This window comes from Mobula birostris, chromosome 27 (assembly GCF_030028105.1).
Source record: "Mobula birostris isolate sMobBir1 chromosome 27, sMobBir1.hap1, whole genome shotgun sequence".
Taxonomy (NCBI): domain Eukaryota; kingdom Metazoa; phylum Chordata; class Chondrichthyes; order Myliobatiformes; family Myliobatidae; genus Mobula; species Mobula birostris.
In genome coordinates this window covers 577364-589697 of record NC_092396.1, presented here as the reverse complement: position 1 = coordinate 589697, position 12334 = coordinate 577364, and the positions used below count along the sequence as shown (strand labels likewise).

The 12334-nt window shown below is 42.4% G+C and overlaps 1 protein-coding gene across 1 annotated transcript in view; it reads right to left on the bottom strand.

Moving 5' to 3' along the window:
* Positions 1–12334, bottom strand: part of cfap74 (cilia and flagella associated protein 74) — a 404620-nt gene that overhangs the window by 111711 nt on the left and 280575 nt on the right. The window contains exons 18-20 of the mRNA XM_072244753.1: positions 10743–10889; positions 10033–10069; positions 7385–7446 (exon numbers count right to left, since the gene is read on the bottom strand). Coding sequence (XP_072100854.1) covers positions 7385–7446; positions 10033–10069; positions 10743–10889 — 246 coding nt within the window. The remainder of the gene's footprint in view (positions 1–7384; positions 7447–10032; positions 10070–10742; positions 10890–12334) is intronic.

The window sequence follows — 12334 nt, the reverse complement described above, 5'->3', positions numbered from 1 at the left end:
TGACTTACCTACCTTCAGACCTTTCAGTTTCCCATGCATCTTCTTGCTAGTAATGGCAACTTCACATACTTCTGCCCCCGATTCAAACTACCAGCATAAAGCTAGTGTCCTCAACAGTGAAGACTGATGAAAGGGATAATGGCACCTAATGGTGATTCCTTTGCTTGCATCTTCAGAAACAGCTCTATTTCCACCTTTAATATCTTTATTTTTCCCTTTCAGGGTCCTTTTGAAGACCCTGACCTGGAGTTACACGCAGGCTTCAGTTTTTTGCGGGAATGGGACCCGTTCTTGGGGTTTCACGACTGGCCGTTATTCGACATGCCAAGGGTTTGGCCTGAGAGTCTCGATCGTGTTCGGAAGCCTAAGATCCCAGGGCTCTGGAAATAGGTGGATCGAGGGTCGGTATCACTGCAGGAGACTTGTGTGTCGTAGGGGAGGCCGGAAAATCTTTTGCTGTGGGCCTGAAGACCCAAGGTCTTTGCAGTCTTCGGACACAGAACTCAAAAAAAGCGACGAACGGACTTTTAACATCGTAAACCAGCGGGTTGTTGTTGTGTCTCTTGCTCGCTGTGAAAATAGAGGACCCCTCCATCTCCCTTGCTAGGGAGAGAGAACCTGTGGTTGTTGAATGTCAGATAAAATGCGAAGCCTTTGGGGTAACTTTGGTCTGTGTCTTTGCTATAGCTTAGCTCACGCTTGTGCTCGATAATGGGTGTGCTTTTTGTTTTGCCAGTGGGGGGGGATTGTTGCCACAATCATTCTTTGGAGCACTCTGTTTTTGTGGATGTTTGCAAAGAAAATGCATTTCTCTGACATTAAATTTGACCTTTAAATCTTTGAAATCCTTATTCAGTTTATCCGCAGTTTCCTTGTCCTCCATTACTACGTTTCCAGCATTATTTTTTTAGCAATTCGATACTTACTCTTGCCTCTCTTTTACACAATGGATGTGGAGGCATTAGCAATGATCTTTCAAAAATAGTTGAACTCTGGCATGGTGTCACTTTACTCTTTAAGAAAGGAGGAAGGCAGCAGAAAGGAATTTATAGACCAGTTAGCCTGACCTCAGTGGTTGGGAAGATATTGGTGTCAATTGTGAAGGATAAGGTTATGGAGTACTTGGTGACACAGGACAATATAGGACAAAATCAGCATGATTTTCTCAAGGGAAAATCTTACCTGATGAACCTTCTTTGAGGAGATTACAAGTAGGATAGATAAAATGGGATGCAGTGGATGTTGTATATTTGGATTTTCAGAAGGCCTTTGACAAGGTGCCACACATGAGGCTGCTTGCCAGGTTAAGCACCCATGGTATTACAGGAAAGTTACTAACATGGTTAGAGCATTGGATGATTAGTAGGAGGCAGTTAGTGGGAATAAAAGGACCTTTTTCTGGTTAGCTGCCAGTGTCTATTGGGGTTCTGCAGTGGTTGGGAACGCTTCTTTTTATGTTGTATATCAATGATTTAGATGATAGAACATAGAATAGTATAGCACAGTACAGGCCCTTTGGCCCACAATGTTGTGCCGACCCTTAAACCCTGCCTCCCACATAACCCCCCACCTTAAATTCCTCCATATACCTGTCTAGTAGTCTCTTAAACTTCACTAGTGTATCTGCCTCCACCACTGACTCAGGCAGTGCATTCCACACACCAACCACTCTCTGAGTAAAAAACCTTCCTCTAATATCCCCCTTGAACTTCCCACCCCTTACCTCAAAGCCATTTCCTCTTGTATTGAGCAGTGGTGCCCTGGGGAAGAGGCGCTGGCTGTCCACTCTATCTATTCCTCTTAATATCTTGTATACCTCTATCATGTCTCCTCTCATCCTCCTTCTCTCCAAAGAGTAAATCCCTAGCCCCCTTAATCTCTGATCATAATACGCACTCTCTAAACCAGGCAGCATCCTGGTAAATCTCCTCTGTACCCTTTCCAATGCTTCCACATCCTTCCTGCAGTGAGGCGACCAGAACTGGACACAGTACTCCAAGTGCGGCCTAACCAGAGTTTTATAGAGCTGCACCATTACCTCGCGACTCTTAAACTCTATCCCTCGACTTATGAAGGCTAACACCCCATAAGCTTTCTTAACTACCCTATCCACCTGTGAGGCAACTTTCAGGGATCTGCGGACATGTATCCCCAGATCCATTTGTTCCTCCACACTACTAGGTATCCTGCCATTTACTTTGAACTCTGCCTTGGAGTTTGTCCTTCCAAAGTGTACCACCTCACACTTCTCTGGGTTGAACTCCATCTGCCACTTCTCAGCCCACTTCTGCATCCTATCAATGTCTCTCTGCAATCTTCGACAATCCTCTACACTATCTACAACACCACCAAACTTTGTGTCATCTGCAAACTTGTCAACCCAACCTTCTATCCCCACATCCAGGTCATTAATAAAAAAATCACAAAAAGTAGAGGTCCCAGAACACTACTTGTGGGACACCACTAGTCACAATCCTCCAATCTGAATGTACTCCCTCCGCCACGACCCTTTGCTTTCTGCAGGCAAGCCAGTTCTGAATCCACCTGGCCAAACTTCCCTGGATCCCATGGCTTCTGTCTTTCTGAATAAGCCTACCATGTGGAACCTTGATGGAACAGATGGCTTTGTTGCCGAATTTGCAGATGATACGAAGATTGGAGGAGGGGCAGGTAGTGTAAAGAAACAGGTAGGATGCAGAAGGACTTAGATAGATTAGGAGAAAGGGCAAGAAAGTGGCAAATGAAATACAGTGTTGGAAAATGTATGGTCATGCACTTTGGTAATAGAAATGAATGTGCAGACTATTTTCTAAATGGGGAGCAAATCCAAAAATCTGAGATGCAGAGGGACTTGGGAGTCCTTGTGCAGAACACCCTGAAGTTTAACTTGCAGATTGTGTCAGTGATGAGGAAGGCAAATGCTATGTTAGCATTCGTTTCAAGAGGTCTTGAATACAAAAGCAGGGATGTGGTGCTAAGTCTTTATAAGGCACTGGTGAGGCCTCACCTTGGGTTTTGTGAACAGTTCTGGGCTCCTCATCTAAGAAAAGGTGTGCTGGCGTTGGAGAGGGTCCAGAGGCGGTTCACAGGGGTGATTCCAGGAATGAAAGGGTTTTCATAGAAAGAACGTTTGATGTCTCCAGGTCTGTACTTGCTGGAATTTAAAAGGATGGGGGTGGGGGGTGGGAATCTCATTGAATTCTTTTGAATGTTGAAAGGCCCAGACAGAGTAGATATGGAACGGACACTTCCCATGGTGGGGGAGTCTAGCACAAGAAGGCACAGCTTCAGGATAGAGGGGCATCCATTTGAAACAGAGATGCAGAGAAATTTCTTTAGCCAGAGGGTGGTGAATTTGTGGAATTTATTACCACAGGCAGCTATGGAGGCAGGTCATTGGGAGAACAAAAGGTGGAGAATGATAGGTTCTTGATTGGCCATGGCATCAAAGGTTATGGGGAGAAGGCCGGGTGTGGGGCTAAAGAATCATCAGCTATAATTGAATGGCAGAGCAGATTTGATGGGCCAAATGGCCTAATTCTGCTCGTATGTCTTATGGTCTCGTCTGAGCTATTGGGTGCGGTCTTTCATTGATCATATTATGGTTCTTGGATTTACAGAGTATGCCCGCAAGAAAACAAATTTCGGGGTTGAATATGGTGACATACATGTACTTTGCTAATAAATCAAAGAATGGTGGAGCAGACTTGATGGGTCAAATAGCCTAATTCTGCTCCTATGTCTTATAGTCTTAATGCATCTGAAGGAACTTTTGTTACCCTCTTTAATATTATTGGCTAGCTTATCTTTATATTCCGCCTTTTCTTTTATGACTTTTTAGTTGCCTTCTGTTGGTTTTTAAAAGCTTTCCTATCCTCTAATTTCCCACTAAATTTTGCTCTATTACATGTCCTCTCTTTTGCTTTTATATTGGCTCTGACGTCATCCTGCCTTTAGTATACTTCTTTGGGATGTATACACCTGCACCTTTCAAAATGCTCCCAGAAATTCCAGCCATTGCTGCTTTGCTGTCATTCCTGCTAGCGCTCCCTTCCAATCAGCTTTGGCCAGCATCTCTCATGCCTCTGTAATTTCCCTTACTCCACTGTAATATTGATACATCTGAATTTAGCTTCTCTTTCTCAAATTGCAGGTTGAATTTTATCATATTATGATCACTTTCCTCTGAGGGTTATTTTACCGTAAACGCTCTAATCAATTCCTGATCAGTGCACAGCACCCGATCCAGAATGGGTGATCCCATAGTGGGCTCAACCACAAGCTACTCTAAAAAGCCATCTCTTAGGCATTTTAGTTATTTCCCCTCTTGGGATCCAGCAAGAATCTGATTTTCTCAATCTACCTGCATATCGAAATTCCTCATGACTTGCGTATCATTGTCCTTTTCTATCTCCCATTATAATTTGTAGCCCACACCTTTATTAATATTTGGGGATCTGTATACAAGAGCCATCAGGGTCTTTTTACCTCTACAATTCCTTAGCTCTACTCAACAATTCTATACCTTCCGATCCCATGTCATTTCTTTCTAATGATTTGATTTCATTTTTTAACCAACAGAGCCCCTTTGCCTATCTGCATAGCCTTTTGATACAATGTGTATCTCTGGACGTTGAACTCCCAGTTAGAATCTTTTTATCAGTCACAATGTAGTGATGGCCATAATGTCATACGTGCCAATCTGTAACTGTGCTACGAGCTTATCCACCTTATTTATGTATATTGTGTGCATTCAAATATAACACCTTCAGTCCTGTATTCACTTTTTTTTTGATTTTGTCTGCCTTTTACATTGCAAGTTATTCCATTGACTGCAACTTTGCCCTAATGAGGGCGGTCAGAGGAGAACGGCCAGACTGGTTCAAGCTGACAGGAAAGTGACTGTACTTCAAGCAATGATGTGCAGAAGAACATCTCTAAACGCACAACATGTCGAACCTTGAAGTGGAAGGTCTTCAGTAGCAGAACATCACTCAGTGGACTTTTTATTACGTAAAGGAGGTAAATAATAAATAGGAAACAGAGTATTAAGGTAATTTCAAGTTCATTCACAATCGAGCTCAGCTCTTCGTCCCAGGAATACACTCCTATTTTCTTGCAGAACAGGAAGATAAACAATGATCTGAATAACAGGAGAGTGACCATTGTCTAAGAAGAGGCTTCTGTGAACATTGTGGGAAGAGACAAGGCAAGAAGCAGATGGTGAGGCTGGAGGATTGGCCACATAGGGTGCCTTGCCATATTTTGCTTGGCATTGAATTATTGTCCTTCATATACTCTGCAAGAAAACCTGGTATTTATACGAGCTGCCAGTCCTCTGCTTTTGATTTCCCTTGCTATTAATTACTAACATTTATTGCTCCTCCCTCATTTCCCTTGCAATAGCTGATACACGACCAGGGAGCATGTGTTCAACTGGATGCATACTACAACACAGGTTGAATGGTAATACCATGACATGCGAAATGCCTTGGCATAAGCAGAGTATGATGGGTTATTGTGTTATTTAGTTTACAGATTGTCGTGTATGATGTTATGGCCATCACTGAATTGTAGCTGAAGGATAGTTGTAGTTGGGAGCTGAATGTCCAAGGTTACACATTATATCAGAGGGATAGGAAGGTAGGCAGAGGGGATGCTGTGGCTCTACTGGTAAAAAATGGCCTTAAATCAGTAGAAACATGTAACATAGGATCAGAAGATGTTGAATCCTTGCGGACTGAGTTAAGAAACTGCAAGGCTAAAAGGACGTTGATGGCAGCTATATACAGACCTCCCAACAGTGGCTGAGAGATGGACCACAGATTACAACAGGAAATAGAAAAGGCGAGTCAAAAGGGTAATGTTATGGTGGTCATGGGAGATTTTAGCATGCAGATCGATTGGGAAAATCAGATTGGTAATGGATCTCAAGAGAGTGAGTTTGTTGAATGCCTAAGATATAGCTTTTTAGAGCAGTTTGTCATTGAGCCTACTAGGGGATCAGCTATACTGGATTGAGTGTTATGTAATGAACCGGTTACAACTAGGGAGCTTAAGGTAAAAGAACCCTTAGGAACCAGTGATCACAATATGAAATTTGATAGGGAGAAAGTAAAGTCTAACGTAGCAGTATTTCAGTGGAGTAAGGGAAATTACAGTGGTATGAGAGGAGTTGGCCAAAGTAAATTGGAAGGAGCTGCTGGCAGGGATGTCAGCAGAGTAGCAATGGCATGCGTTTCTGGGAAAAATGGGGAAGGTGCATGATATATGTATTCCAAAAATGAAGAAATATTCAAATGGTAAAATAGTACAACCATGACTATAAAAGGGAATTCAAAACTATTATAAAAGCAAAGGAAAGGGCATACAACAAAGCAAAAAATAGTGGAAAGATAGAAGATTGGGAAGTTTTTTTAAAAACCTACAGAGAGCAGCTAAAACAATCATTAGAAGGGAAAAGATGAAATATGAAAGCCAGCTAGCAAATAATATCAAAGTGGATAGTAAAAGTTTTTTTAAAAGTATGTTAAAAATAAAAGAGAAATGGGAGTGGATATAGGACCCCTAGAAAATGAGGCAGGAGAAATAATAACAGGGGACAAGTGGCTGCTGAGTGTGCCGGGCTTTAGATGTTTCAAAAAGGACAGAGAGGGAGGCAAAAAGAGGTGGGGGGGGGTGGCATTGCTATTCAGGGATAGTGTCACAGCTGCAGAAAAGGAGGAAGTCATGGACGGATTATCTACTGAGTCAGTGTGGGTGGAAGTCAGAAAACAGGAAGAGGGCAATAACTCTACTGGGTGCTTTTGATAGACCACCCAATAGTAGACATCGAGGAGCAAACAGAAAGGCAGATTCTGGAACGGTGCACTAATAATAGGGTTAATGTGATGGGAGATTTTAACTTTCCTAATATTGACTGGCATCTCTTTAGAGCAAGGAGTTTGTTAGGTGTGTTCAGGAAGGTTTCCTGATGCAATATGTAGATAAGCCAACTAGAGGAGAGGCTGTACTTGATCTGGTATTTGGAAATGAATCTGGTCAGGTGTCAGATCCCTTGGTGGGAGAGCATTTTAGAGGTAGTAATCACAACTCTATCTCCTTTACTGTAGTGCTGGAGAGGGGAATGAATAGACAATATAGGAAAACATTTAATTGGGGTAGGGGGAACATTTTATGATGCTGAGTGAAGATATTTGTATATATGACAATAAAGTTTGTTTTACAATTATTGTTTGTTTAATTGCTTGCTACATAATTTATGCACTGTTAACTTTTAAAAAAAAATATCTAGACTCTGGTGTAAAGTACGCTTGGCTTACAGCGAATCTTTCCGTCCTTTCACCATGTAGACTTCAGAATTAATTGTTTTTACTGTTCCTACCTGGCCAATTTTGATCTCATTGGAAACTGGGTGATCAATGAGAAACAAATTCTCTTTAATCTCTGCAAATTTAAACAAATAGAAGAGTGCATTAATAATCTCACAATGTCTGTAAGTGACTAATTTGAATTTACATTCAGTGACCACTTTATTAGGTCCACCTGCTCATCAATGCCAATATCCAATCAGCCAACCATGTGGCACCAATTCCATGCATAAAAACCATGCAGACATGGTCAAGAGGTTCAGTTGTTGTTCAGACTAAGTATCAAGTTGGGGAAGAAATGTGATCTTACTGACTTTGACTGTGGAATGATTGCTAGTCCCAGATAGAGTATCTCAAAATCTGCCAATCTCCTGGGATTTTTATGCTCTAGTCTTTAGAGTTTACCAAGAATGGTGTAAGAAACAAAAAACATCCAGTGAGTAGCAGTTCTGTGGGTGAAAATGCCTACAGCCTCCATTGATCCTGTGACTTCAGCCTCTAAGGCTGACATGTGAGCAGCTTTCAGGAGGGTGAACCATGAAAAGTATCTGGCCCAGATGAGTACCTGGTGAAGTACTAAAAACCTGTGCTGATCAACTGCCTGGAGAGTTCGCTGAGATCCTTAACCTCTTGTTTTGGTAGTCTGAAGTATACACCTGCTTCAAACAGCTTTCAATAATACTGGCAGCTAAGAAAGTGTTAACCTGCCGCAATGACATTGTCCAGTTGCACTTACATCCAGAGCGATGAAGTGTTTTGAGAGGTTGGTGATGAAACTTATCAACTCCTTCCTGAGAACCAGCTTGGGTCTGCTCCAATTTGCCTATTAGAGCAACATATCAAGTTTATTGTCATTTAACTATATATAATATAGTCAAACGAGACAATGTTTCTCTAGACCAGGGTGTAAAGCACAGTAGTACACATAATACATGATAACTTAGGAAAGAATAAAATCTACAAATTAATTACACATAAATAAACAAAGTAAAGTGCATAAATTAAATAGTGTAGGGTACAGAACAAATTAACTGGTCCTCAGCCAATGCCATCTCATTGGCTTTTCAACCCTAGAGCATCTGGACAGCAAAGATGCATACATCAGAATGCTCTTTATTGACTACAGCTCAGCATTCAATACCATCATCTCCTCAAAACTATTCAATAAGCTTCAAGACCTTGGCCTTAATACCTCCTTACTCAATTGGATCCTTGATTTCCCCACTTGCCCAGGCAGTGTGGATCAGCAACAATATCTCCTCCAAGATCTCCATCTGCACAGGTGCACCACAAGGCTGTGTGCTTAGCACTCTGCTCTGCTCGCTTACACTCTTGTTGGGTAGCTAAGCACAGCACCAATGCCATATTCAATTCAAGCTTGCTGACGACACCACTGCCGTAAGCTGAATCAAAGGTGGTGACAAATCAGTATTTAAAAGGAAGATTGAAAATCTGGCTAACTGGTGCCATAACAACAACCTCTTACTCAATGTCAGCAAGACCAAGGAGTTGATTATTGACCTCAGGAGGAGGAAACCAGAGGTCCATGAGCCGGTCCTCATTGGAGGATCAGAAGTGGAGAGGGTCAGCAACTTTAAATTCCATAGTGTTATTATTTCAGGGGACCTGTCCTGATCCAGCACAGAAGTATGATTACAAAGAAAGCATGGCAGCACCTCTACTTTAGGAGATTGCGAAGATTCGTCATAACATCTAAAACTTTGACAAACCTCTAAAGATATGTAGTGGAGAGTATATTGACTGACTGCATCCCAGGCTGGTATAGAAACAGTTGTGGATATGGCTCAGCCCATCATGTGTAAAGCCCTCCCCATATTGAGCACATCTGTAGGAAAGCAGCATACAACATCAGGGCCCTCTACCACCCAAAACCATCGCTGCTTGTTGCTGCCATCAGGAAGGTGGTACAGGAGCCTCACCACCAGGTTCAGGAACAGTTATTACCCCTCAACTATCAGGCTCTTGACCAAAGGGGATAACTTTACTTGCCCCATCACTGAAATGTTCCCACAACCTATGGATTTGCTTTCAAGGACTCTTCATCCGGTGTTCTGGATTCTTACACTCACTCACTGATTTATTTATTATTTTTGTACGCTGGTTGAACACCTAAGCTGGCGTAGCCTGTCATTGATTCTGTTATGGTTATTATTCTATTCTGGATTTACTGAGTGTGCCTGCGAGACATTGAATCTCAGGGTTGTATACGGTGACATAATAAATTTACTTTGAACTTGAAAAGACTGTCTGAGGATAGAGGACTCTGGCAAGCTGCTGTTGGCTGCCTATGCCCCAGTAGGGGCGATGGGCTTCAGAAGCAGAAATGGGTGACAGAGGAAACAGGCCTGGGCTACAGCTATACAAGACATTGTCCTTTCATTGATCCTGTTATAGATTTGCTGAGTATGCCCACAGGAAAATGAATCTCAGGGTTATATGTGGTGACATACATGTGCACTGATAAACAGAAGGAATATCAAAAATGTGTAGATCCATGCTTGATCAATCAACACAGCAGGGAGCTCTGCTGTAATATGCCGCAGACTCTGTAACTGCATCAGTATTTCTGGGCCTCATTCTGTACTTGTTTTATAAAGGACATTGGTCATGTAAAAAATCACTTCAGAACTGTACAACTTACTTTCTTCAACTTCTGAAGGAGCCAATTTAGTTCCCGACTGGAAAACAGTAAAGGCATATTATACATCAGTCAATCTAAATCCGAACAGTTCTAAAAGCAAGCACATTGAGAAATAAGACAGGGCATATAATCTCTGTCTTATTTATTTAGTGATACAGCAAGGAGTAGACCCTTCCAGCCCTTTCAGTCACACCACCTCAACAACCCGCGACAAACCTCATCAACCCTGATCTAATCACAGGACAATTTAAAATGACCAATTAACCTACCTGGTATGTCTTTGGACTGGGGGAGGAAACTGGAGGACCTGGAGAATACCCACACATTCTACAGGGAGGATGTACAGAGCCTCCCTACAGAATGGCACTGGAATTGAACTCCAAACTCCAGGATGCTCTGAGCTGCATTAGTGTCACATTATTTCCATGAAATTTCAGCTAATTGGGGCACACACTTACTCGGGCCAAAATTTACTGATCCCAATGGGTTCCAATTAACTGGAATCCAATGTACATCCTTTCTTAGATTAAGGGACCTCAAAACTGCTCACAATATGGTCTGACCAATGCTTTATAAAGCCTTAGTACTAAATATCACCTCACATGCATTCAAAAGTGAGTTAAACCACTTGAAGAAAATGATCTACTCAACACTGATATTTTGACATTTGGTACAGTATCCAACATTTTGGTGCCATTGAGTACACTTACCTCCTCAGACACTGATGAAGTGAAATTCATTTGTAGAAACTCAAAATGAGTACCCCTTGCTCCATGATTGGTCAGCGTTATGGTCTGTGTAATGGTTTCACCAATAACATGGGGGCCAAAATCAACGAATGTTTTATCTACGGAAAGCTACAGGAACCAGTCAAAAATTATTATACAACCCATGCTTTAACAGCACTTTTCAAAGTATACACAAGTTATATGAAGACCCATCCTGAAAAAGGGTCTAGGCCTGAAATGTCGACTGTTTATTCATTTCCATGGATGCTAGCTGACTGAGTTCTTCCAACATTTTGTGTGTGTTGCTTTGGATTTCCAGCATCTACAGAATTTCTTGTGTTTACAAGTTTAATGTTTTAACTGTAGTCTTAAGCTGACTCTTGAAACCATATTGTATATACTATATTTAAAGCATCTTAAGGCCACAAGGCCATAAGACATAGGAGCAGAATTAGGCCGTTTGGCCCATCATGTCTGCTCCACCATTCCATTATGGCTGATGTATTATCCCTGTCAATCTCATCAACATTATTTGCTGCAATAACACCATTTAACACCAATTATTGTGCCCTTTGTACATGAAAAGGATTATAAAAGTATTTCTCCTGTTGTTGTTCCCAGCACTTATACAAGGATGAACTATTTTGGAATACAAGCTAGAAATTTTTGTTTGCCATGTTGCCATAGGGCTGCTTGGTACATTGGTTTGATGCTGCTCTACAGAAATAGTCCGGCCCTGTGGCTCAAAAAGGTAGGGAAAGGAAGAGGAAGGCAGTAGTGACAGGGGACTCTATAGTTAGGGGGTCAAACAGGCGATTCTGTGGACGCAGGAAAGAAACTCGGATGGTAGTTTGCCTCCCAGGTGCCAGGGTCTGGGGTGTTTCAGATCGCGTTCAGATCGATATCCTGCAGTGGGAGGGAGAACAGCCAGAGGTCGTGGTACATATTGGTATCAATGACATTGGTAGGAAAAGGGAAGAGGTCCTGAAAACAGACTACAGAGAGTTAGGAAGGAAGTTGAGAAGCAGGAATGAAGTTGAGAAGCAGGATCGCAAAGGTAGTGATCTCGGGATTACTGCCTGTGCCACATGACAGTGAGAATAGGAATAGAATGAGGTGGAGGATAAATGTGTGGCTGAGGGATTGGAGCAGTGGGCAGGGATTCAGATTTCTGGATCATTGGGACCTCTTTTGGGGCAGGTGTGACCTGTACAAAAAGGACGGGTTGCACTTGAATCCCAGGGTGACCAATATCCTGGCGGGAGGTTTGCTAGGGCTACTGGGGAGAGTTTAAACTAGAATTGTTGGGGGGTGGGAACTGAACTGAAGAGACTGGGGAAGAGGCGGTTGGCTCACAAATAGAGAAAGCTTGGAGACAGTGTGTGAGGGAGGATAGGCAGGTGATAGAGAAGGGACGTGCTCAGATCGTCAGTTTGAGATGTGTCTATTTTAACGCAAGGAATATTGTGAACAAGTGGATGAGCTTACAGCGTACTTGGAGCTATGATGTGGTGTCCATTACAGAGCCTTGGATGGCTCAGGGACAGGAATGGTTACTTCAAGTGCTGGGTTTT